Raw genomic sequence first — 23,149 nt, forward strand, 5'->3', positions numbered from 1 at the left:
ACGGGTTGGTTATTTGATAATTTCACAAGAGAGCCCATTAAATGAGAACGCCCATCTTATTTTAGGCCTATAGATGAGGGAAATGATTGGGCCGTGATTTAAATCGAGCCTTTTTAACACGATTCAACGGTAGAGATCGATGCTTCTTTGTAGATCGGTACGATGTCAACCGTTGGATTAAAAGAAGAGGTTGGCTCCGAATAGCAAATAGTTAAAACGCAAAAAAAACCCTCTCTGCGCCGCCCCCCCCGTCTCTCTTCACTTATCTCCTTCCACTCATCGAAGAACAGTGAACCCTAATCATCAATCCTCAAGGTAAATCCACCACCCTAGTTGCCTCTTTCATGGATTTTACATGAGTTGTGTCGGTGTTTATTTACTGATCTGCAACTTCTGCATATTTTTGATCGAAAAGAGAGTAACCTAATTGATTCCTAGGCTAATCTCAATAGTATCCGTTAGCTCACCCATCTGAATTTAAATTTGTTGGCGCTCTGTTTTGTATTTGATTGATTATGTTCTCATTGATTTCTTGTATAAAATCAAAGCTCTTGTGCCTGGGCGGGTACTTGGTTTTTTTGCCCTATCCGCTACTTGACTAGAGTTTTTAGGTTTGTACTTGTACTTGATTCGATCAAGTACTTAGAGTCTTAGATAGTCAAGTACTTATCTATATTTTAAATATACTTGCAAGTTACTTGGTAATACTTGATACTTGTTTATTTAGTTATATTTACATTTTTAAATAAATGTATCCAAACTTATAAGTACAGTTGGAACAATTACTTTTATTTTTCATATACTTGTTATTCTATTTAATCCGTTCAAGTCATTTGATTTAGTGTGTGTATGTGACTCATTTGAAATAACTACATATTAAATCAAATACCTAAAAGCTAATATACTTTTTTCATTTTTATTACAATAGTAGTAGTAAAACAAGTATTTTAATTGGTAATACATATTTTTAGAACCTATAACAAGTAAAGGGTCGAGTATTAGAAAAAATCATTATACTTGTTACTTGACTTGTACTTGCAAGTAATAAGAGTTGTAGACTTTTTACTTGATTTTTCAAGCCGAGTACGAATCAAGTAGCAAGTATTGACCGAGTAACAAGTATCAATGCCCAGCCCTTGTGATTGTATAATATATAGTTTTAATCGCAATATACAAGGTTATATTGACTCTCATGGTGTATACACAGATGAATCGGGAGAAATTGATGAAGATGGCTAACACTGTCCGTACTGGCGGGAAGGGTACAGTCAGAAGGTAACAAATTTTTCTCTTTCTCCATTTTACTTATGGTTTATGTTTATATGAACCATTTGATCTTTGGCTGTAGGAAGAAGAAGGCTGTGCACAAGACCAATACAACTGATGACAAGAAGCTCCAAAGCACCCTCAAGAGAATTGGAGTTAATTCCATTCCAGCTATTGAAGAAGTTAACATCTTTAAGGATGATGTTGTTATTCAGTTCACCAACCCCAAGGGTAATTATTTCTTGATTTACCATCTTGTTTCTTGTAAAACTTTTTTCATGTTATTGATGATCATTGTGTGTCTCCTACTTAACTACAGTTCAAGCTTCAGTTGCTGCAAACACATGGGTTGTTAGCGGTTCTCCTCAGACCAAAAGTATTCATCTGATCATCTCTATTATCTTCATCTTCGTTTCAGCTTAACCTGATTAATATAAAACTTGCTTTTGTGTAGAATTGGAAGATATCCTTCCTCAGATTCTCAGCCAACTCGGTATGTTTGAATGTGTTTTACCTGTTACATGTTCTTCCCCCAACCAACCCCAAATCAAAGATCCTTAAAATATGTATCTGTTTCAGGACCAGACAACATGGACAATCTGAGGAAGTTAGCAGAGCAGTTTAAGAATCATTCCCCTGTTGAAGGGAATGCCTCGGCAACCATCCAAGAGGATGATGACGATGATGTCCCAGATCTTGTAGCTGGTGAGACATTCGAAGCTGCTGCTGAAGAGAAAGTAGCTGCTGCTGCTTCTTCTTAGAGAAGAAGAGCGAGATCACAGCATATGAAACCGCACTTTGATTATTACATATCTTTTATAAATGTTTGTTCGCTCGATCCGTTTTTGTAGTGTTTCCGACCAGATTGTTCGTTCTCAGATAATAATTTAAGGTTTTTATCCAATTGATTGATGTTCTTAATCCCTTTGCTGAGGTTCTCTATCTCCTTAGATATGGTTTACTCGGAACTTTCATCTCGTTACAGAGATAGCAAGTACGTTACAGTATCGCTCATACAAATCTTTATTATCTCGATTCAAGATAACAATATCTGCTGCATCAAAAAGGGATTTTGCAAGTTTGGTTACCATTTTAAAGTGTGAAAATAATGTGTATGCATGCATTAGATATTCTGAAACACCAGTTGATAACTTAATATACTTATTATGGTTCTTGGGTTGGGTCATGAAGGAGCTGCAAGAGAACATGATGAAACAAACATGCACACAACTCAATCCTAAGGCCTCACACCATGGATCCTTCAAACACAAAAAACAGACACGTATCTGATTACTTCAAAACTTGCAGAACTAGAGATGATCTAGAGAGCAAGTTAATTTTACTATTTTTTGCACCTTAAATTTGAAATGATCTATTCCTTATGAAAGTTTATTTTTGAAAAGGACCTGGTGGGGAATTTTAAAATATTTATTTTTGATCACTAAGCTAATTTCTATTTTTGAACATATAGTATCAAACTTAATTATATTATTAATTAAACATTAGTTTAACTTGTATCTCTCCTCCCCTGTTTCCTTTGGTCCTCGTATAACTGACATGAACAACCAACCACGATGCCACGAATCTCCTTTTGATTCCTTCACAAGAAACCTTCACCGCATTGAAGCAGGGAGAAGATGTTCTCGTTCGTTGGTTTCGTCTTCCTCTCCGGAGTTTTCCTCGGAATCGTCGCCATCTTGGCCGCCGAAGCTGCCGGATTGATGTATCTCGTGAACCGATTGAACCGGAAGAGAGGTTCTAAACCCGCCTCTGATCCATCCACCGATGATGTCGTCAATCCTCCAGCCGATTTCTCTCTCAACAAACAGGTGAGTCAATCTCAATTCCTTGATTATCCTTCAAAAAATTGAATTCTAGGCGTCAGCTTTGGGTTGATTGATTGTTGAAGTCTTAACATTTTCGGACAATTTCTCAAGTTTTGAGATGTTTTGTAATGAAATGACAGGGAATGGTTTGGATTCTGGAGGTGGATGAAGGTGTTAAGAACTGGGGAAAGGAGAAGGTACCAAAGGAGCACAAGAAGAAGAGAGATTTCTTGGAGGTTCATCCTCTTCGCAAGTTCGCTAGGATCAAAGATCACAAGCTGATCTTATCAGATGCTGGTTCTGATAGCACTCCGGCGATAGTTTCTTTAAAATGCTGCTCTGTTGAAGCTGTTTCAGGGTCTCATCTCCCTACCAGAAAATGGTATCAGCTCTATCTATAACTGTGTAGCAGTTTTGAGTTGTGAGACTTTGGTAGAATCAGGTCCTTGAATATATGAAGTTTCATTGCTCTTATGGCATCTTATTTAGCTTTCTGAATTGTGAGACTTTGGTAGAATCAGGTCCTTGAATATATGAAGCTTCATTGCTCTTGTGGTATCTTATATAGCTGTTTGAATTGTGAAGCTTTGGTAGAATCAGGTTCTTGAATATATGAAGCTTCATTGTTCTTTTTGAATTTCTTAGGGCGAAAAGGTTTCCTATAAAAGTTGAAAGCAAGATATCTTCAGAGTTATACAAGGGAAACAAGGTGTTTTACATCTATCTCGAGACTTCTTGGGAGAAGGAATCGTGGTGTAAAGCTCTTCGTCTTGCTGCTTGCGATTCTCCGGAAAGGTTTATTTGGTACTCTACTAAACTGCAACAAGAGTTTCGCAGCTACGTCACGTCTCTCAATGTTGCGTATCATTCGTTTATGAAACCATCCGCTGGGTTTAGCTTTGAGACGTTTGACAAAGGGAACAGAACTGATGGTGGTGGTTCTTCAAAGGTTCGTTTGTTCTTGAAGAGGTTTTCAAGAAAGCGATCGCATCGGGAAGATAGGAAAAACTCTGTGCGTTCTTACCAAGATTCGCAACATGGAAGTAGCTCAGGGAGGAGCGGTTCTGGAAGGAAGACGGGAGATTATAGCGCTGATGAAGCTGATGTGCCTATCTTTTCACGTTCTGTGAGCCATAGCAGCAGTCAGATCTCTGGGGTTTCAGATGGAGACTCTGAAGAGAAGTTCGACATGGATGAAGGGACGTTGGCGTGGAACTTGCTGATCTCTAGGCTGTTTTTCGATCTCAAACGGAAAACAGGAGTGACGAGCTCAGTGCAAGCACGAATCCAGGTCTGCACTATCCATGATTATGAGATGAATTGATTTCTTTAACCAAACAAAGATGTATCTTTGTGTTTTAAACAGAGAGTGTTATCCAACATGAGGACTCCAAGCTACATAGGCGAGTTAATCTGCTCCGATGTTGACACTGGAAACCTCCCACCTCATATACATGGTACTCGGGTTCTTCCAATGGAGATGAGTGGTGTCTGGGCGTTCGAACTAGATATTGAATACTCTGGTGACGCGATGATTGACGTTGAAACAAGGGTTGATATCCGTGAGGTTGATCTGCAAAAAGGTATAAACGACACAAGGTTGCACCCAAGTTCTGCAGGGGAAGTCTCGTCAAACCATGTTGGAGGTGTTGAAGATTTTGAAAAGCAATTAGTACAAAATGGTGGATCCAATAAAACAGGCTAGTTCAATGTTGATTAATGCAGTCAGAGTTCTTGCTAGAGAGTAGGACTGTTCTTACCATTTTTGTTGTTGGTTGTAGATGAATCCAAGGGATCAAAAGGAACGAAGACATCTCCAAATGGTGTATCTAGGTGGAAGTCTATTATTAAAAACATTGCTGAACAAGTTTCCCAGGTTGATTCTCCTTTTCAATGTATTATTTCTTGCTAGTTGGATTTGCTAGATTGTCTCTTGTTTCTTAATTTCAGGTGCCTATCTCTTTGTCAATACGGGTGTCTTCTCTTCGAGGGACACTGAGGGTACACCTGAAGCAGCCTCCTTCTGATCAGTTATGGTTTGGATTCACGAGCATGCCCGATATAGAATTCGATCTCGCATCTTCTGTTGGGGAACACAAAATCACCAACAGCCATGTTGCTATGTTCTTGATCAACCGGTTTAAGGTACACCTTCCACCCTTTGGGGTCTCTTCTCTTTGAGCTTACAGAATGAGCTAACAATATGATTCTACAGAGTGCAATAAGAGAAACAGTGGTTCTTCCAAACTGTGAAAGCCTAACGATTCCTTGGATGATTGCTGAAAAAGATGATTGGGTTCAACGCAACGCCGCTCCATTCATGTGGATGAATCAAGAAAGCGATCACAATAGCTCACATGCAACAGAAGCGAAATCTAAATCCGACAAGCCACCCACTTGTTCCTCCTCTGTTCACTCCGAGCAAATGCAGAAGACTATAAACGTCACTCAGAAGCCGATTATTCCTGAACCATCTTCCTCCTGTGCTCAGTCCGAACAAGTGCAGGAAGCTGCCAGTGCCATTCAGAAACCGAATACTGAAGCAAAGGCCATGTCTACGCCATTGTCAAGATCATCCACAACCGTTACATTACCAAGTGACAAATCCCGGGAAGAACTGAAAACTCCATTACTGCGACCGAGCAGCAGTGAAAAGCAGTATACAAACTCAAGAGACTGGACCGGAGAGATGACTGCTGCTCAGTCACCATCTAGGTCAATACGTTCAAGCGATGAAGATGATTCAAGCGGGAAGAAACTGGGAAGGAGAGCAAGGATGCTGGGTCTTGGGAAGAAAATGGGGGAGAAGTTGGAGGAGAAGAGGCGTCACATGGAGGAAAAGAGTAGACAGATTGTTGAAAAGATGAGAGGACCTTCTTAACATAGAGAAGGAATAAAGCTTTTTGCAGGTTTCATATACATAAAGCTAATTTATAGAAACACAGGAAGTTAGGCATTGTTACATGTACAGCTCCTTGAGAGAAAACCATCAATGCCTCCATTTTTTTATCCTTTATTTTTATTTTGATAAATTACAAGAAAACAGGTACTGTTCTGGACTCAATTATACATATAAAAAAACCAAAGAGACAAACAACACAAGCAAAACAGAGATTATTGATACAAAGAGTGAACCTTCAACATGAAGCTTGGTCCGGTCTAGTAATCTTCTGGAGTCAATGGTTGGTGTGTACTGTGGCGAGGAGGTTCGTTAACGTTTGGGATGATCATGTACTCATAGATAAGTGCGGCGAGTGCACCGCCAATGAAGGGCCCAACCCAATAGATCCAATGGTTATGCCATCTCCATCCCACCAATGATGGACCAAAGGCTCTTGCCGGATTCATTGATGCGCCTTCGAATGGTCCTCCTACCAACATGTTTGCCCCAACTATGAGACCGATGGCTAGCGGCGCTATGATCCCAATACTCCCTCTCTTCGGATCGATAACGGTCGAGTAGAAGACATAAACCAAGGCAAACGTAAGTATGATCTCCATCAATAGCCCATGAAGCTCACTCACTCCAGACGCTACATGGAAACCTATTGGTCTCTGCAAGACGGAAACCATATCAAAACTTAGACGATCGTATATATACGTGTAGTAGTAATATAGAGATTGGTTGGAAGTTTTGATACCGAGCCATTAGTGGCAAGCCTCAACAAGAGACAAGCGAGGATAGCACCAAGAAGCTGAGCAATCCAATAGTAGATAGCTCGGATCACCGAGAGCCTGCCTCCTACTAGAGCAGCAAAAGTGACGGCCGGGTTCACGTGACCACCTGAGACATTGATGGCCGCTGAAATAGCGGCAAACAGGGCCAGTGCATGAGCTAACGCCACCAATACTAGCCCTCCCGGCGTGTCTGTCCCCGTGTGAGCCGCCGTGTCCCAATACAACTTGTCTGTCCAATAACGCGTATATAGTTCAAATCACAAATGCATGACGATGCATGGTTCGAACCAAATATTATTATCAAATGAATTATATATTTTTCTTGTTCCTATAGTTTATTTACTTATCAAAACCAAAAAATCTTGTTAAATCCATAGAAGTTTATACAAATACGTCTCTGAACTTTTGATTAAAACTTTTTCAAGTAAAGATGGCAATAAGATTTGGCTCAAAATGTTTTTTTTTTGTCGAATGTTTCATTTTGTACCTAGAGCAAGGATGGAGCCTTCTCCAGCAAAGACGAAAACAAAAGTGGAAAGAAACTCGGCCAAAGTGGCTCTAATGGAGTCCGGATGAGACGCCTCGTCGGCTCTCCCGAATCCGTATGTTCTTCTAGCATATGTTGCCATTTATAAACCTGAGAAGATCAAACCTAGATGGTGATAAAAGAAGAAAAGGCAAGAAAAGAAGAGTTGAAAAGAGAGAGCGCTTAAAAGAAGCAGCAAAGTGGAAGTAATTTGGAGACAGATGTTATATGAGAGTGTCTGAAGCTTAGCACGTGGATCCTGTTCGTGTCTATCCATTCCTCGACCTTACCTGATCCTCTAGAGTGTATATGTGTTTAAATTATCCATGTTGTGACTATACGTCTATGCATGTCTGACATATGGATAGTCATAGGTCTCAAAATATATTGGATCCGGTTTCTCCTCACTTATTTTGTCTTTTTATTTGAGACAGGTGCATTAGAGCATAATTAACGGCCACTGCTCTTAGGCACAGATTTTTAGGTGTTTTTTTTTGGTTTTAAAAAAAAACAAAAATAAAAAATCGAACCAATCGCGGGTCGCCACGTATCGATGGAGTCCGCGTATGGTCCAAAACCTAAATTAAAGTCGCCTCCTACGGGAGAAGCAGAATGGGCAACTCTTGATTATAAGGTAAGACTTACTTATTTTTAAATATTTTTTTTTAAAGACAACAATAAAAGTTGCCGTTAAAAGTGCTCTTAGTCACATGATATTCTTACTGTTTACATGCTTAGTCTGAATATATGGGATTTAGCCAAAAACTCAAATCAAAACCAAGGTTGGATGTTGCAATTGGTTTACAGATACACGTCACGCCAAACATGGCCGGTTCACCTTGGAGGATAAGCAGTGCGACCGTCCCGGACACAAGCCCGTGTGCTCTTTATAATAATAGTTAAAAGGTCCAATTTTTTATAAATCTATATTTTTATATATGAAAAATTTATAAATATAATAAATAAAATTGAAAAAGGACTAAAAATTATTTGATAATATACAAAATATTACTGATTAAATTTTAAAATGAATATAAAATTTTGAGGGTAAATTTTTGGTTTAATCCGTTAAGCCGACCCTGATGCCAAAAAGGGGCATTCAATTGGTATTATCCGGTTTAGTACCGGTTCTGTATCTTGCTGCTTTCCTTTTTTCTATTACACACGTGTTTATTTCCCCTATATAATCTCTCGCGCGTGATTAAAGCTTACGCTATTCTCGCGATCCGCTGCTACATTGCTTCCCTAGGGTTTTCGACTTCATCGTCTGACCTTCGATCATAACCGCACCAAACCAATGGTGGCTGCTAGACATGACCGGTCAGTGAATGTTCCTCTCGTGTCTACGTCGCACTCGTTTGCGTCTGAAGACGAAGATCCCATGTCAAAGGTCGTCAGCTTAAGCTCAACTTCAAAGCCTGAGGTTAAAACCTTGAAGCTAAAACTAATCTCTGAGGTGGATAAAGTTAGGATCGTAATCACACGGTTCGATCCCCAAGGTGGAAACAAGAAGATAGAAACAGTTAAGAAGAGCGGGCATGGAGGTTATACGGTTCATATTTTCAAGAACTGTAACAACTTGCTTAGGAAGTTGATGACGCATAAGTATGGATGGGTGTTCAATGTCCCAGTGGATGCTGAAGGACTTTGCTTGCGTGATTACCACACCATTGTTAAAGAGCCTATGGATTTGGGTACAGTGAAGGCTAAGTTGGGGGAGAGTTTGTATAACTCACCGTTGGATTTCGCTGAAGATGTTAGACTTACTTTTAACAATACCATCTTGTATAATCCAATAGGGAATGATGTGCATAGTATGGCTAAATTGTTACTGAGTATGTTTGAGGACAAGTGGGTTTCCATTGAAGTGCAGCTTGATAGTCTTCTTAGGAACGTTAAACCAACTCGTGATAGGAAAATAGCTCCCATTGTAGATCCATTACCAGCTAATGTTGGAGAAGAAGAGGAGGCTAATGTTGATAATAGGGACCTTACGCTGGATGAGAAACGGAGACTCATTGAAGAGCTTCAGGACTTGCCTTGTGACAAATTAGAGACAGTTGTTCAGATTATAAAGAAGAGTAATCCGGAACTCTCTCAACAAGACGATGAGATTGAGCTGGATATTGATTGTCTTGACATCGAAACGCTTTGGGAGTTGTATAGATTTGTGACTGGGTATAAGGAGAGCTTGAGTAATAAAAAAGAGGACCAGTAGTCTGGTTCAGAAAGAGATGCTGAATCTGCTCACAGTATTATCCAAGAACCGGCAATATTTGCTTCTGTAGCTAAATGATATTTGTTTTCAGGTCTTTATGCTCTTATTGATTTTAGCTCATATCATTGTCTCTTCTTTTGCTTTCATAGACCACTTTAGCAACTGGGACAGAAACATCGAGAGTTAATGAATCAGGCAAGGTTTTAGCTCACAGAGGACCTACCATATTCAGATGCACTTAGTATTTAGTCTCACACAAAAAAAAAGGGATAATGATTATTCAAGTAGTTCTAATAGTTCTAGAAGTGACACATGATCTTGCTCTAGTGGTAAACTTTGAAACTGAGCTGTGTCGTCGGCTCTTTCACCTTATCAGGATCACAGCTCACATCACTTCTCTTCTTGGATCTGCAGATTCTGACAGTGATAGCTCCTCCGGACGTGGATTAGATACTGGCAATTAGGGTTGACAAGTCAAAAAAGTGGTTAGCTTAATTAGAGTCAGAGTATGTTGTTATCCATCTCTTTTAATAGCACAGTTAGAATTTTTTTTACGTCGATCACTTTTCACGTTCGGATTGTTATCTGTTTTTGGAGTTTTCTTTTTATTTCACAGAAAGAAGCTGAACAAAAATTTTTAGATGTCTTTGTCTCTTGTCATTGATCTAATAAACATATTTGTTCCACTGCGTCTTAATTGGAACAATTGAAAGTTTGATTTTTCCATATTATAACCAGATTGGATCTTGGTATATATACTGTTCAGATAGCGTTATCTACAATAGTTACCAATTAGAATCTTCTGATGCAAGCAGCACATTTGACTCTGAGCTTTTGGTCTCTGGAGCTGTCGCATGTTTCTTAGTATTAATTACATCACAACCCATGTGTGCATCTCCTAACCATATCGCAAGCTGCTCATATTCCTTCTCTCTTCTTGTTTTCGAAGTTAAAGATACATTATTTTTTCAAGATCATGACATATACTTGCTCTTCTAATCCCCTAGCCAAGACGGTGGGAATAAACACATGGAAGAAGCTAAAAGATAATAGTTATTTTTCATTATGGTTTCATTCTAGTTTGAAAACAACCGATCTTAACTGTACTTTTTGGTTTTTACATATATGTATGAGGAAGATGGACAACAAACGACTTTCTTCTTGAAAGATATTGCTCAAAAGATTTTGACGAAGTTATTAAGAAGGAGAACAAGGGGAAGAATAAAGAAGATCACAACGAAAGAAAGAGAAGGAGTGGCATGAAGAGAGGAGGAAGAGTCGATACACGAGGAAGATATTATCTTCATAAGGATATTATCTCCATAAAAATATTATCTTCACCGCTCACAAGATGAAATGATCACCAAAGTTTTGCGCTAACTGCAAAAGAAAAAAGAATAGTTACTATATATGTTATAGAAGAAAACATATCTACATGGATTTCATGCTGATCAAAATGATGCACAAAGATCAACTTAAAATTGGAACTTGGAACTCCAGAACCATCCAATGTTTTTCAGAAATGTGTCATTGATTTTCTTAGACTTATCTTTATCATTGGTTCATACGTTGTGCAATCTACTTAAAAGAATGTTGTTGTTCATTGCATTATTGCGTTTAGACCAACATTTATTATATAAAACTACATTATATCATATAAAATATATAATAATTAGTTTGGATTAACCATAAATAATGATATATTTGTATCCACAAATTACCAATAAATTTGGTTCAACCATCAAAATATATTTATATCATAAATTGTTAATTTATTAATTTTAGTTATAAATAAAAGTCAAAATTTGAATGGCTATTTTACAAATTATAAAATAAAATTCTTTATTTATTTTAAATATAAAACAAATTAGTAATTTTTTATTTTAGAATTTAAAATAAAGATGATTTTAAACATATTTTATTGTAAGTTAAAAAAGGTTAGAAATGCTTTTACAAAGATATGAAAATGGGATGTATGTAACTTTCAATATTTCTCATTGCATCCCCACTTTTTGTGTTCGTTTGATGTACAATGTGCAAGTGATCAATTGACAATACAACAAATGCAGAAGAATTCCCAAGTACACGTTAATGGAGTTAATCAAAAGCTTGTTCCAGAAAGAGCTAGTAGTCAATTTTTTGAGGTTATCCCTGTGTGTGAAACTTGTCAGAACTCAAATTTTCATTTCAATATGTACAAACAAAGCTTGTATTAATTCACAACTTAATCTATCTCATTTAAATGCCGCACAATGCAAATTGTGATGCAACAAGATGGTTCTTGTTACTAGTAAAGTAGAAATATAAATGTAAAGTATGATTTCTTTCCATGGCCAAAGTTATTGTTTCCGGTGTTTATGTTTTTTTTTTTTTTTTGAGGCTCATGTCATTGTTTCTTCTTTTGCTTTCACAGACCAATCTAGCCCAATCGGACCAAACATTGAGAGTTACTGAATCAGGTAAGGTTCTAGCTCACAAGGTCATGCCATATTCAGATGCAATTACTGTTTATTAATAAAAAGAATACAATGGAATAATGATTATATATTTATATTTAACCAGAAAAGCAATTGGCATGTCATTTCCTGTCCGGCAAGAAAACAAGGTAGTTGGATCAAGTAGTTGTAATAGTTCTAGCAGTGACACATGATCTTGCTTTAGTGGTAAACTTTGAAACTCTGTGTCAGCCCTTTCACCTTATCAGCATCACATCACTCTTTTTTTTTATCAGTAGATTTTGACAGTGACAGCCCCTCAGGATGTGGATCAGATACTGGCGATTAGGGCCGACAAGTCAACAAAGTGGTTAGCTTTAGAGTAAGAGTATGTTGTTATCTATCTCTTTTAATAGCTTAGTTAGATTCTTTCTACGTGGATGATTTTTCCCCGTCTAATTGTTTTCTTTATTAGGATTTTTTACTGTATAGAAAAAATGAACAATTTTTAGATGTATCTACTAAACATGTTTGTTCCCTGCGTCTTAGTTGGAACAGTTGTTTAGAATAAGATGCAGATAGGATCTTGGTATACATTGTTCAAAGCATTACATGAGCCTTATCATAACAATAGCTCCCACTCAGAATCTTCTGATGCAAATGGCACATTTGACTATGAGCCTTTGGGGGTACAGAGATGTTGTCGCATGTTTCTTAGTGTTGATCACATCAAAAACCAATGCATGCATCTCCGGACCATACTGCAAGCTGCTCATATTCCTTATCTCTTCTTTCTTTTCGAAGTTAAAGCATCCATTATATTTTTTCTGATGATTATGATTAAGAAGAAACCTATTAGGAATCAGTGAATTGGAAAAGCAGTAGTATTCAAATCTTATGACAATATTAAGACCAAGAATATCTTTTCTTCTTCAACAGGATGAACCTATAACCTATGGCCACTTGTGCTGAAACTAGCCATTAGTGTTGAAAACAAGTTAAAAGCATCCATTATCTTTAACATTTAACTAATGTGCTTTTGCCACTAAACTAAAAGAAACTTTGCAACCGGAAGTCCATGTGTTTCCTGGTTTCCTATCAGAGCCGGGCCTGGTGATAATTACACGTATTCACGTCATATAACAGCGGCAAAGCGCACCTCAGCAACTGACCAATGATATGCGACATCACATGTCAACCCTCGACTCATGTATACTGGATCTGGTTAAAGAAATGCACCACCTTGTACCTCTAACGAATCGATAACCTTCGTAGTTCATATCAAGACAAAAACATGGTATTAAGGCATTTAACTTATTCGATATTATTGTGATGGTCCCAAAGAAAGAAAGAAAGAAATATAGTAAATTACAATTTTACCCTTTTAGAGTGAGAAAAAGGGGAAGGCGTTTTTTTCTTCTCTCGTTCCTCCATTTTCTAGAGAGAGAGAGAGATAGAAATCAATCATCGATCAAAGTGGTTCAATCGATGAAGAAAACTATCTGAATGGAATGTGAATCGATGGATTTGGTTATGGTGATGACGCGATCTTCGACTCGGTGATTTTCTCCAAGCTCTGATTTTTAATTCGGATTATCTACGCCAAAAAGGAAAAAAGGAAAATGAACGGTGCCGCTTCCTCCGCCGGTTCTCCTCTAGAGTGGAGATTCTCTCAGGTCTTCGGCGAGCGAACCGCCGGTGAAGAAGTCCAGGAAGGTAATCATTGTGTAACACGCTTTAGAGATTGAGTTTTAGATCCGGAGGTTATTTGAGGACTAGTGATTTGATTTGTGGTTTGGATCTGATTTGGATGATTACTTGATTAGTGAGCTATTGATGAATCTATGTGACTTGAGTTTTTTTAAAGATTTCCACTGTGAGTAGATTTAGTCTTCTTATGTTATGGAGAAGAGAGTATTCGAGCTGAAGTTTATGGTTTTAATGTGTTTTAGCTCTTACAATTTTAGTGATGAATTCTTATTTGACGATTTCTTTCTGCAGTTGACATCATTTCAGCCATTGAGTTTGATAAAAGTGGAGACCATCTTGCAACTGGTGACCGTGGGGGCCGAGTTGTTCTTTTTGAGAGGACTGATACTAAAGATGTGCGTCTTCCTTTCTCTTCTGCCAGATTTACTTCAGTTTTTTTTTTTTTTAAAATGCTGTAATTCACTCTTGTACGATGTTTTTCAGCATGGTGGATCCAGGAGGGATGCTGAGCAGATGGATTACGCAGCTAAGCATCCTGAGTTTCGATATAAAACAGAGTTTCAGAGTCATGAACCAGAGGTACATTGAAACACGCCACGGGATTCCACTTACGAATTAGTGTGTTGCTACTTGCTACGAAATAATATCGTTCTCCAATCTCTTTCAGTTTGACTATCTCAAGAGTTTGGAAATAGAGGAGAAAATCAACAAAATCAGATGGTGCCAGCCAGCAAATGGTGCATTGTTTCTGCTTTCCACAAATGATAAAACCATCAAATACTGGAAGGTGAAACATCTGGACGGGCTTTTATCTTTATTTCAAAATATATTACGTGTGACATGTGATAAGGTTCTAGAAACTGTTATGCTTCCAAGACCATTAAGAAGAAAAGATGAAATTTTTTGTTAACCCCTCCACTCATTTTGATCAAACAGGTACAAGAGAAGAAGATCAAGAAAATTTCTGAAATGAATATTGATCCGTCGAAAGCTTTAGGAGACAATCGACCAAGTCCAAGTAGCCCTCCTCAATTACTTGCTAATGGAGTACATGACTACCTCAGCAAGGACTTCTCTTTTCCGCCAGGAGGCATTCCATCTCTGCGTTTGCCTATGGTAGTTGTACTCAATGCAATATTTTTTCCCCCTTTTACTGTCAAATGAAGTGAGTTTTAGTTTCAGGATTCTGAAACCTAAAGGCATATAGATATCCAGTATGTCCACTATATTTTTTGGTGATGCCTTTAGCTTTTGTCCAGTAAAAACAGTTGATCCAGTAATATTTTTGATTGCTTTATACTTTGAGAGTGGAAGATGTGGATGTGTTCATCGTGTTGATGATCCTACTACATGAGTTGTGAAACGTAGGAACTAGTTGGTTTTTCCCGTTTGTCGTAACTAGAGCTCAGTACCAACATAGTATCACGCATTACTCAATCGATACTTTGCTTGGAATAATTGGTTGTTCTGCATATTTAGGTGACTAGTCAGGAGACCAGCCTTGTGGCCAGGTGCCGAAGAGTGTATGCTCATGCTCATGATTACCATATTAATTCAATCTCAAATAGCAGGTATTTTTTTTCCTAAGTATTCTCACAAGATATCTCTTAGATCACGTTTATAATGTATTTCTCCATGATTTTGTTCCTTGAAATAATGTATCGTTCCCCTAATTTTTGAAGCGATGGAGAAACCTTCATTTCTGCTGATGATCTGCGAGTAAATCTCTGGAATTTGGAGATCAGCAACCAGAGTTTCAATATTGTTGATGTTAAGCCCACAAACATGGAGGACTTAACTGGTATGCTTTCTTCCCTTACTTTGTTTGAAGTTATATCTGGTATTGTCTTTACATTGTTGTATATGTTAACAACCTCCTCAATTTGGAGTTCTCTTCTTTTCACGTTTACTATTTAAAAACATTATGCTTGTCGAGCATGTTTTTGAATACTACATGGTCTCTGCAGAGGTTATTACATCAGCCGAGTTTCATCCAATCCATTGTAATATGCTCGCATATAGCAGTTCAAAAGGCTCCATCCGTTTGATTGATATGAGGCAATCAGCTCTGTGTGATTCTCACACGAAATTGTAAGTTCTGTTCTCTTCATCTTTTATCGAAAATGTCTTTTTCTGGATATGTTTTAAGTAAGAAGGGGATATAAATAAGTAGTCAATGTCAGAAATGACTAGTAAGTGAAGATTATTAGGCTAAAGACCACTGACGATTGCTTCTTCCTATCACAGGTTTGAAGAACCGGAAGCACCTGGTTCAAGATCATTTTTCACAGAGATAATTGCCTCGATTTCAGATATTAAATTCTCAAGGGATGGGAGATACATACTTAGTCGCGATTACATGACCCTTAAGGTTGAAATCATCTGAATCCCTTGTGTATAGTTTTTCTGATAGTGGGCCAATATAGGTGTATCATTAAGTATTTTCTGATATCTGCCCTTTCTGACGTTTCAGCTGTGGGACATAAACATGGATTCTGGCCCAGTTGCATCTTACCAGGTTCATGAACATCTGAGACCCAAGGTAAGAGCTTCTTTCTGTAGGCATCTCTCATTTGATGACTATGTCTTGGAAACTAATCACATTATGTTTTTACCTGGTTGCAGCTATGCGATCTATATGAAAATGACTCCATCTTTGATAAATTTGAGTGTTGTCTCAGTGGCGATGGATTGAGGGTAGCAACAGGCTCTTACAGGTTTGATTGCTTGTCTTGTGGTCAATTCAGTACTATTCTATCTTATATAAGAGATGAATAACTGACACAATTTATTATGTGTGAAACCAGCAATCTATTCCGTGTATTTGGAGCGTCTAAAGGAAGTACTGAAGCTGCAACTTTGGAAGCTAGCAAAAACCCTACGAGGTAAATCAGAAAACAGAGAACATTGATAGTTAAACACAAGTCATAGAATTATATATTGACTAATTGCAAATCAATGGTTTATACTAGGAGGCAAATCCAGACACCTGCAAGACCTTCCAGATCTATGACCAGTATGATTAGACGAGGTTAGTGGTAGTGGTCACAGTACAACCCATCAAGCTTTTACTGTTATCTTGTGGTGTGAAAAAGTGTTTGGGTGCAGGATCAGAGAGTCCCGGAGCTGAGAATGGGAACGCAAATGATTTTACAAATAAGTTGCTGCATATGGCTTGGCATCCAACAGAGAACTCAATTGCTTGTGCAGCAGCAAACAGCTTGTACATGTACTATGCATGAACTGGAACTGGAACTGGAGATAGAGAGAAGAAAAAAAATATGGAACTAGCTTGCTCCAGTTTAACTTTCCCTTTCTGGCTCTCTATCTTTTCTTTCTTTCTTTCTCTTTTAACTACCAAAGTGATGGTGTAACCACAAAAGGTGTAGTTAGTCACTGCGACGCAGGCCATGGAAGAAGCAACAGTATAATCTTTCAGGAGTTAGAAGGTACAAAATGTTGGGGAAGAAAAGAAGAGACCTTGTTGCCGAGGATAATATTTTTTTCAGTTTCGACTCTATTACTCTTTTATTGTCTATGATTTTCTTAGGATGAGACGATTGGGAGGGTTGTGCTTCAAATTTGTTTATTGATTCTTTTGTCTTTTTTTTTTACTTGAACACACCTTATGATCTCTCTATGTCTCCTTTTCAATTATATTTTCAGACACCCTTTTTTGATTTTTTACCAATAAAAAGTAGTTGTATCATCATATCTTCAATTGTAGTAACAATATTATAATTGACTACAATTTCTTTTGCTTTCGGCACTCAGACTCTTATGATGACTGTTTCGCAAAGTTAATAGAGCAAAATAAGGGAGTATGAAGTCTGAGGTTTTTTACTAATAATTCTTGTGAAAACGCATCTTTAAGTGTATAGGATATAGTATGGAGAATATAGAATTGCCCTTCCTGAAACAGTGCAGGGAGCAAAACATATTGAAGTAAACCATTCAACTAGTTGGTCAAGTGATTAGTTATGTCTATAGGGTCGGTTTTCCACAAACATTTACCTTGGTCCCTAAATTTTCAAAAGCTATTATACAAAGAATATATAGTACCAAAATGTAATTTTGTTTATTATTCATCTTAAAATGATTATAGTTCACTAAATCTCATGATCAGCTTGGCATGTCTACCATGGATTTTCGTGGTGCTACAGATTTACAACGAAAATATTTCCTTCTTTATATATATTACAGATGGTTGTTATCTGAAGACGTGAGGAGAGAATAAAAGAAGCTTGTTTTGATGCGGATCTTCTGATAACGTCTGGTAAAATATGTATATTCTATAGATAGAGAGATATACACACAAACAGTGTTGTGCTGTCATGCTAAGACATGTTTGGTGATCCACTGCAAATTGCTTTCGAGTTTTAGGATATATTTAATTGATATATTGGAGAAATCAAATTGATGAATATTGAAAGATGTGGCCACCGAAGAAAGCTGATGTTCCTTAACTCCAAGAATATTCATTTTTTAGATTTGTCACTCAATATTCCTTCCAACTTTCCTCCCCTACTTGCTACGTGCTAGTGCCTTCTGATTCAAATCCCATATATGTATTCCAATCTTTGATATATTGATAAATTCAATGTTTTAAGGTTTAATCCAACCGAGCTACAATATTGTGGTTTAAACTTTATCGATAAAGTATGTGACCTAATCGATATATATAGCCACTACACCCATGCATATACATGCATTTATATTTTTCATCCAAAATCTGGTATCAGTATAAAACAAAATGTTTTGCCCATAAGAAATGTAACGTCCGAAAAATTATGAAAAATTGAAAATTTTCATCAAAACTAATAGTCTAATATACAAGAACAAATGTGACCCCTCAATAGTGAAATATTATCCATAATCATATCCGTACCAAAAAATCCATTTTCTTTTGGTTTTGCCGAAACAATATATTCATAGCATGTACCAAAAAGCTCTTTTTGGTAAAGAATTATTTTTTCCTATAATAAATACAAAATAAAGAAACGGATTAATAGGTGGAATATTCTTTTATCTCATTCCCTTGTCTTCTCAACTGCCTAATCCCACATGATAAAAAAGGAATAAAAGCCAAACTAAATATTAATAATACCCACAAGATAAAACAAGAGCCGTAAACACCGTTGGATCAGCACACCTAGTCAATGTTTGAGCCAAAATGTTATCAGATCCAACGGTTTACGAAAATAAGAACCACATTCCATACTCTCAAGGTAATATTCCAATAGCATCTTCTTAGAAAATCCCTATTCGCTCTCTCTTCTCCACTCTCAATTCCACTTGTATATAAATCACATTCATCTTCTTCACATTCCATATTCACACACATACATCTAAAACACTTTGAAACTTTTAAGGTTTCAACAATATTCTTTTCTTGTACAATGGCTAACAAGAACAACAACATTGTCGTCGTGTTCGATTTCGACAAGACTATCATTGACGTGGATAGCGATAATTGGGTCGTCGATGAACTTGGGTTCACCGAGTTGTTCGACCAGCTTCTTCCGACAATGCCTTGGAACTCTCTCATGGTTTGTTCACTCGATCTCTAGTACTCTAACTAGATCTTCTGTCTGAAATTTAATTAAGCATACCACTAAAGCGATATTTGGTTGTACATAAATAACAGGATAGGATGATGAAGGAGCTTCATGATCATGGTAAAACCATAGAAGAAATCAAACAAGTCTTGAGAAGAATCCCTATTCATCCTCGTGTCATCCCTGCCATCAAATCCGCTCATGCTTTAGGGTATTTAATTAAGGGCAAATCTCCGAAATAACATTTAATACTTGATTTAGTGCTATTTTTGTTTTTTTCTCTTTAATTAATTTCATAAGTTTAATTTCGTTTTATTAAACTCTGATTAAAGAAATCACATGAACACGTTTTCATTAAAACGTTTTGGTAATTTTCCAGGTGCGAGCTGAGAATAGTGAGTGACGCGAACACGTTCTTCATCGAAACGATCGTTGAACATCTCGGGATTAGGAAGTATTTCTCCGAGATTAACACAAACCCTGGACTTGTAGATGAACAAGGAAGGTTAAGAATCTCTCCTTACCACGATTTCAACAAGTCTTCCCATGGTTGCCCTCGTTGCCCTCCTAACATGTGCAAGGTACGTACTCTATACGACTTTAATTACATGCACTAGTAGTTACAAATTAATTACAAGTAATATTGCTCTTTCTTTCGACCATTATTTCATTAAGGAGAGAAAATAAACATTAAGTCACTTGGCCAATTGTCAAATATACTTCCATGAATTTTGGAGAACTTTTTGTATAGAATATGTTATCTTTGATTCTGTTTTATGTATTCTACGATCAGTACATGTCATGCGCTGAATCTTTACGTACCCACTTGTGTTATTTTATACTCTTAAGCCTTAACTTAACTTTTTATTTATTTATAGGGTTTGATAATTGAGAGGATTCAAGCTTCTTTTACCAAAGAAGGAAGTAAGATGAAGATGATTTATCTTGGAGATGGTGCTGGTGATTACTGTCCGAGTCTTAGTCTCAAAGCTGAAGATTACATGATGCCAAGGAAGAATTTCCCGGTTTGGGATTTGATTAGTCAAAACCAGACCTTGGTTAAGGCTACGATTAGAGATTGGACCGATGGTGAAGCTATGGAAAAGATATTAGTGGGAACTGTCAACGAGATTATATTATCAGATGAAGAAGAGGAGAAGGAGAAGATGTTGAGCTCTGATCACTGCAAAATATCTGTTGTTGGGATTGTTCATGAACCTCTGTTGCCTCTTTCTCTCCAGGTTCCTCTACACCTCGTTAAGTGATTGATGAAGACTGAGAGAACAAAGAATCTAAGATTTTTTTGTTTTGTTCAATACAATGTTATTCATGCATCCAGAAAAATGTATAATAGTTCATGCACGTGTCTGTACCACGTTGAATTTTTATTGATGTAATTCCCTTGGAAGCTTAACGGACCTTACGTCAGAGTCTAAATTAATAGGCTCACTTATTGCAAAAAAAATCATAGTGTAACCCTTTATCCCGTGTCGCTGTGTGATACTCGTTTCCTTTTTTCTGTTGTTGTTACAAATTCTGGCCGATCGGTCCATCAAAGATCATGGTTCAAATTAAAGCCGGCCTCGCCCCACAAATTTTAAAACGCGAATCATATTTCCCGTAGTTGGTTTAACTGCAGTGGTGCTAGAGTTTTCCATAGTGGATGGTACTTGTGGTGGCATTAGACGATACATATGATATTTGATGTAGTAGTTGAAAACAAGTGCATTGTTAGAATACTTATAAGTTATAACTAGTCAATTATCATACAGTTAAACACAAGTTAGCAATATTATATAACTATAAAACATTAAAAAACTTATATTACTACAATAAAATAAAAAATCATGAATTCAATATATTCATAATAAAAATTTATGTTTACAGTGCTATTTATTTTCATTTAGTTTGAATTAAAATCAAGATTTAATGATATTTTGTGAATAATAATGTTAGATTTTGAAAATTAGTTTATTAAACTTATATACATTAGTAGTGAGTGAAGAAAAAAATATAGAGAAAATTTTGGTTTAAACATCTTATAAATATAAAATTCTAATAGATAGGTAATGAATAATAATTAGATAACTCAGCTTTATTTATATATTTCATAGTCACAACACCTAAATTTTAATTTAATTTCTATTTTTTATATCTTGACTTTGAATATTTTGTTAATTACCCACTAGTTGCAAGGACAAACTCTTACAAGAGAAAATCTATTTTGAGTTTGAAAAATTCAAACTATATTGAATGATAATTATTTTTCTTGATTGCTATTAACTGCCAGCAATTATACTTCATCTAGCTATATCAAACCTAACCGGAGTTGGAAATTATCCGGTTAGAATGCAATTATTCACGACTCTCTGTTAACCTACCTAATACATATAGAGGCTATTGTCAGTGGTTATAGAGAAAATGGGACGAATACTAATAAGCTATAACGTGGAACATAAAAAACAAACATAATAAACAATGGTTGTTACAAGATTTTAGTGATAACAGATTTGAAAAGCCTAACGCAACTAAACAATCGAACTATTAATGTGAAATATTCTAGCAATTGAATATCATTTTATACTTAGGGAAGTAAACGACTGGTTTCATCTTCGTTTTGATACATGTCTTCGGTTTTCCTAACAGCCGCGTGGGACAATACAACCGCAACGCCTGCCACGACGGCCACCGCAATATTGAGTTTTGCGTCGGTTAAGAAAAGTATCGAGAGAGTGATAACGGACATGGCAATAAGAACGACACGGTGGTCGATCTCGCGGTCGAATACAGTGAGTGGTTCATCACGGAGGAAGTAGAGGAAGAGCCACGCGCCGATTATAGCAAGTAGGATTAGGAGTGACAAGGGATTCCAGACCAGACTGAGGAACACGGAGAAGAGGACAACGATGGTGTAGTTTGTCTGGAAGTAGACGGTGTTCGCTTGATTCTGGTGATCACGGTGGCTATTTTGCGCGGAAAGTTGAAAGAGCGGAGGTCTAGCATTTGTTTCCATGGACGGCGCGTGTCGAGGCCGGGTCTTACGTTGTGGTGGTCATCGGCTCGTGTAATGTACTCGAGTTTTGGTGCTAGGTCGTTAGCTGACGTTGGATTTGTGCCGTATGTCGTCATTTACTTTTTTTTTTCTCTTTTGAAATATGAGAGAGCGATTATCTTTGCTGCAAGTGTGATGTGCTGTGAATGTGAAGATAGAGCTGTATACAACTGAGAGGTTTTATAAAGCCTTAAGCTCCCATAAAGTGAAATATTGAACAGTGATCGTGTATGTATTAGAAAAGTGGAAAATGGGATACATATAATGCGCTCGAACACACTAAAAAGGAAGTTTTTATCATTGCATTTCTTAATGTTCCTTGAAAATTAACATGTTATTGTGCAAGGACATATCTTCGATGATGGTAATAACAACTCATTTATATGCAAGGACATATCTTCGACTCTTAAATACATCTCTATACGTAAATGTAAATGATCTTAGGAATTTAATTAGTCAGAAAATTACTCCAATCACTAGAGGATAATTACGCTAATCATCTAATATATGGGATATTATTTCCGAAGGTAATAATATCTCATCATAACATACCACTATTATGACGAATTGATCCAATGACTTGGCTATTTCGATGATAGGCCAATAATTTCTTACATGACCGGAAAGTTTATTTCCAAACTTTTCTTTTGTCAGGAAAGTTTATTTCTTTCATTTTTTTTCACGTGGTTTATTGTGTAGATTAAGCAATTCACAAATGTAGAGGGTGGATTCGACATCCCTCGAGGCCCGAAGAACAGACGGCCCAGCCCACTCAGAACGAAACGGTGTCTCGGCTCGACGGCTCGAAACGCGCATCTAAGCGTCCTCGACTCAACGGCTACTCGAGACAATATGGGCTTCCAACGAGTTAAAAGCCCAC

The 23,149-nt window shown here is 37.1% G+C and overlaps 6 protein-coding genes and 1 pseudogene across 8 annotated transcripts; 5 read left to right on the forward strand and 2 right to left on the reverse strand.

The window, feature by feature from the left end:
• The first annotated feature begins 209 nt into the window (after positions 1-209).
• LOC106309603 (transcription factor BTF3 homolog 4-like) lies at positions 210-2,174 on the forward strand. Its single transcript, XM_013746662.1, has 6 exons — positions 210-315; positions 1,208-1,275; positions 1,349-1,497; positions 1,586-1,642; positions 1,721-1,759; positions 1,846-2,174. Exons 2-6 carry the CDS (start codon positions 1,208-1,210, stop codon positions 2,025-2,027), a joined length of 495 nt encoding a protein of 164 aa, XP_013602116.1. The 5' UTR covers positions 210-315; the 3' UTR covers positions 2,028-2,174.
• A 623-nt stretch (positions 2,175-2,797) lies between these two features.
• Positions 2,798-6,130, forward strand: LOC106307466. The gene is made up of 7 exons (XM_013744433.1): positions 2,798-3,095; positions 3,233-3,474; positions 3,738-4,383; positions 4,459-4,792; positions 4,874-4,968; positions 5,043-5,237; positions 5,308-6,130. Exons 1-7 carry the CDS (start codon positions 2,904-2,906, stop codon positions 5,971-5,973), a joined length of 2,370 nt encoding a protein of 789 aa, XP_013599887.1. The 5' UTR covers positions 2,798-2,903; the 3' UTR covers positions 5,974-6,130.
• A 15-nt stretch (positions 6,131-6,145) lies between these two features.
• On the reverse strand, positions 6,146-7,462 carry LOC106307467 (probable aquaporin TIP3-2). The gene is made up of 3 exons (XM_013744434.1): positions 7,258-7,462; positions 6,734-6,999; positions 6,146-6,647 (listed from the first exon to the last, which is right to left on the reverse strand). Exons 1-3 carry the CDS (start codon positions 7,397-7,399, stop codon positions 6,252-6,254), a joined length of 804 nt encoding a protein of 267 aa, XP_013599888.1. The 5' UTR covers positions 7,400-7,462; the 3' UTR covers positions 6,146-6,251.
• A 1,090-nt stretch (positions 7,463-8,552) lies between these two features.
• Positions 8,553-12,298, forward strand: LOC106311111 (annotated as a pseudogene).
• Positions 12,299-13,353: 1,055 nt separating this feature from the next.
• LOC106307230 (serine/threonine protein phosphatase 2A 55 kDa regulatory subunit B beta isoform-like) lies at positions 13,354-17,350 on the forward strand. Of its 2 annotated transcripts, none has more exons than XM_013744126.1 (14): positions 13,354-13,665; positions 13,951-14,054; positions 14,143-14,238; positions 14,327-14,446; positions 14,596-14,778; positions 15,139-15,230; positions 15,342-15,460; positions 15,627-15,750; positions 15,907-16,030; positions 16,133-16,201; positions 16,285-16,376; positions 16,467-16,544; positions 16,632-16,690; positions 16,768-17,350. In XM_013744126.1, the coding sequence occupies exons 1-14, from the start codon at positions 13,572-13,574 to the stop codon at positions 16,899-16,901; spliced, it is 1,488 nt and encodes a 495-aa protein (XP_013599580.1). In that variant the 5' UTR covers positions 13,354-13,571; the 3' UTR covers positions 16,902-17,350. The 2 variants fall into 2 exon arrangements, with proteins under 2 accessions (XP_013599580.1, XP_013599581.1); XM_013744127.1 differs by having other exon boundaries at positions 13,355-13,665; positions 14,596-14,775.
• Positions 17,351-19,006: 1,656 nt separating this feature from the next.
• On the forward strand, positions 19,007-20,730 carry LOC106310508 (inorganic pyrophosphatase 2-like). Of its 2 annotated transcripts, XM_013747740.1 has the most exons (5): positions 19,007-19,208; positions 19,307-19,428; positions 19,597-19,798; positions 20,096-20,113; positions 20,147-20,730. In XM_013747740.1, exons 1-5 carry the CDS (start codon positions 19,059-19,061, stop codon positions 20,480-20,482), a joined length of 828 nt encoding a protein of 275 aa, XP_013603194.1. In that variant the 5' UTR covers positions 19,007-19,058; the 3' UTR covers positions 20,483-20,730. The 2 variants fall into 2 exon arrangements, with proteins under 2 accessions (XP_013603194.1, XP_013603193.1); XM_013747739.1 differs by having other exon boundaries at positions 20,096-20,730.
• Positions 20,731-21,644: 914 nt separating this feature from the next.
• On the reverse strand, positions 21,645-22,406 carry LOC106310660 (PRA1 family protein F1-like). Its single transcript, XM_013747888.1, is given in 2 exon segments — positions 21,645-22,160; positions 22,163-22,406. Coding segments are annotated over 2 exon segments (543 nt in total). The 5' UTR covers positions 22,347-22,406; the 3' UTR covers positions 21,645-21,801.
• Positions 22,407-23,149: the final 743 nt, after the last annotated feature.

The sequence above is a fragment of the Brassica oleracea genome, chromosome C8 (assembly GCF_000695525.1).
Source record: "Brassica oleracea var. oleracea cultivar TO1000 chromosome C8, BOL, whole genome shotgun sequence".
NCBI classification, from domain to species: Eukaryota; Viridiplantae; Streptophyta; class Magnoliopsida; order Brassicales; family Brassicaceae; genus Brassica; species Brassica oleracea.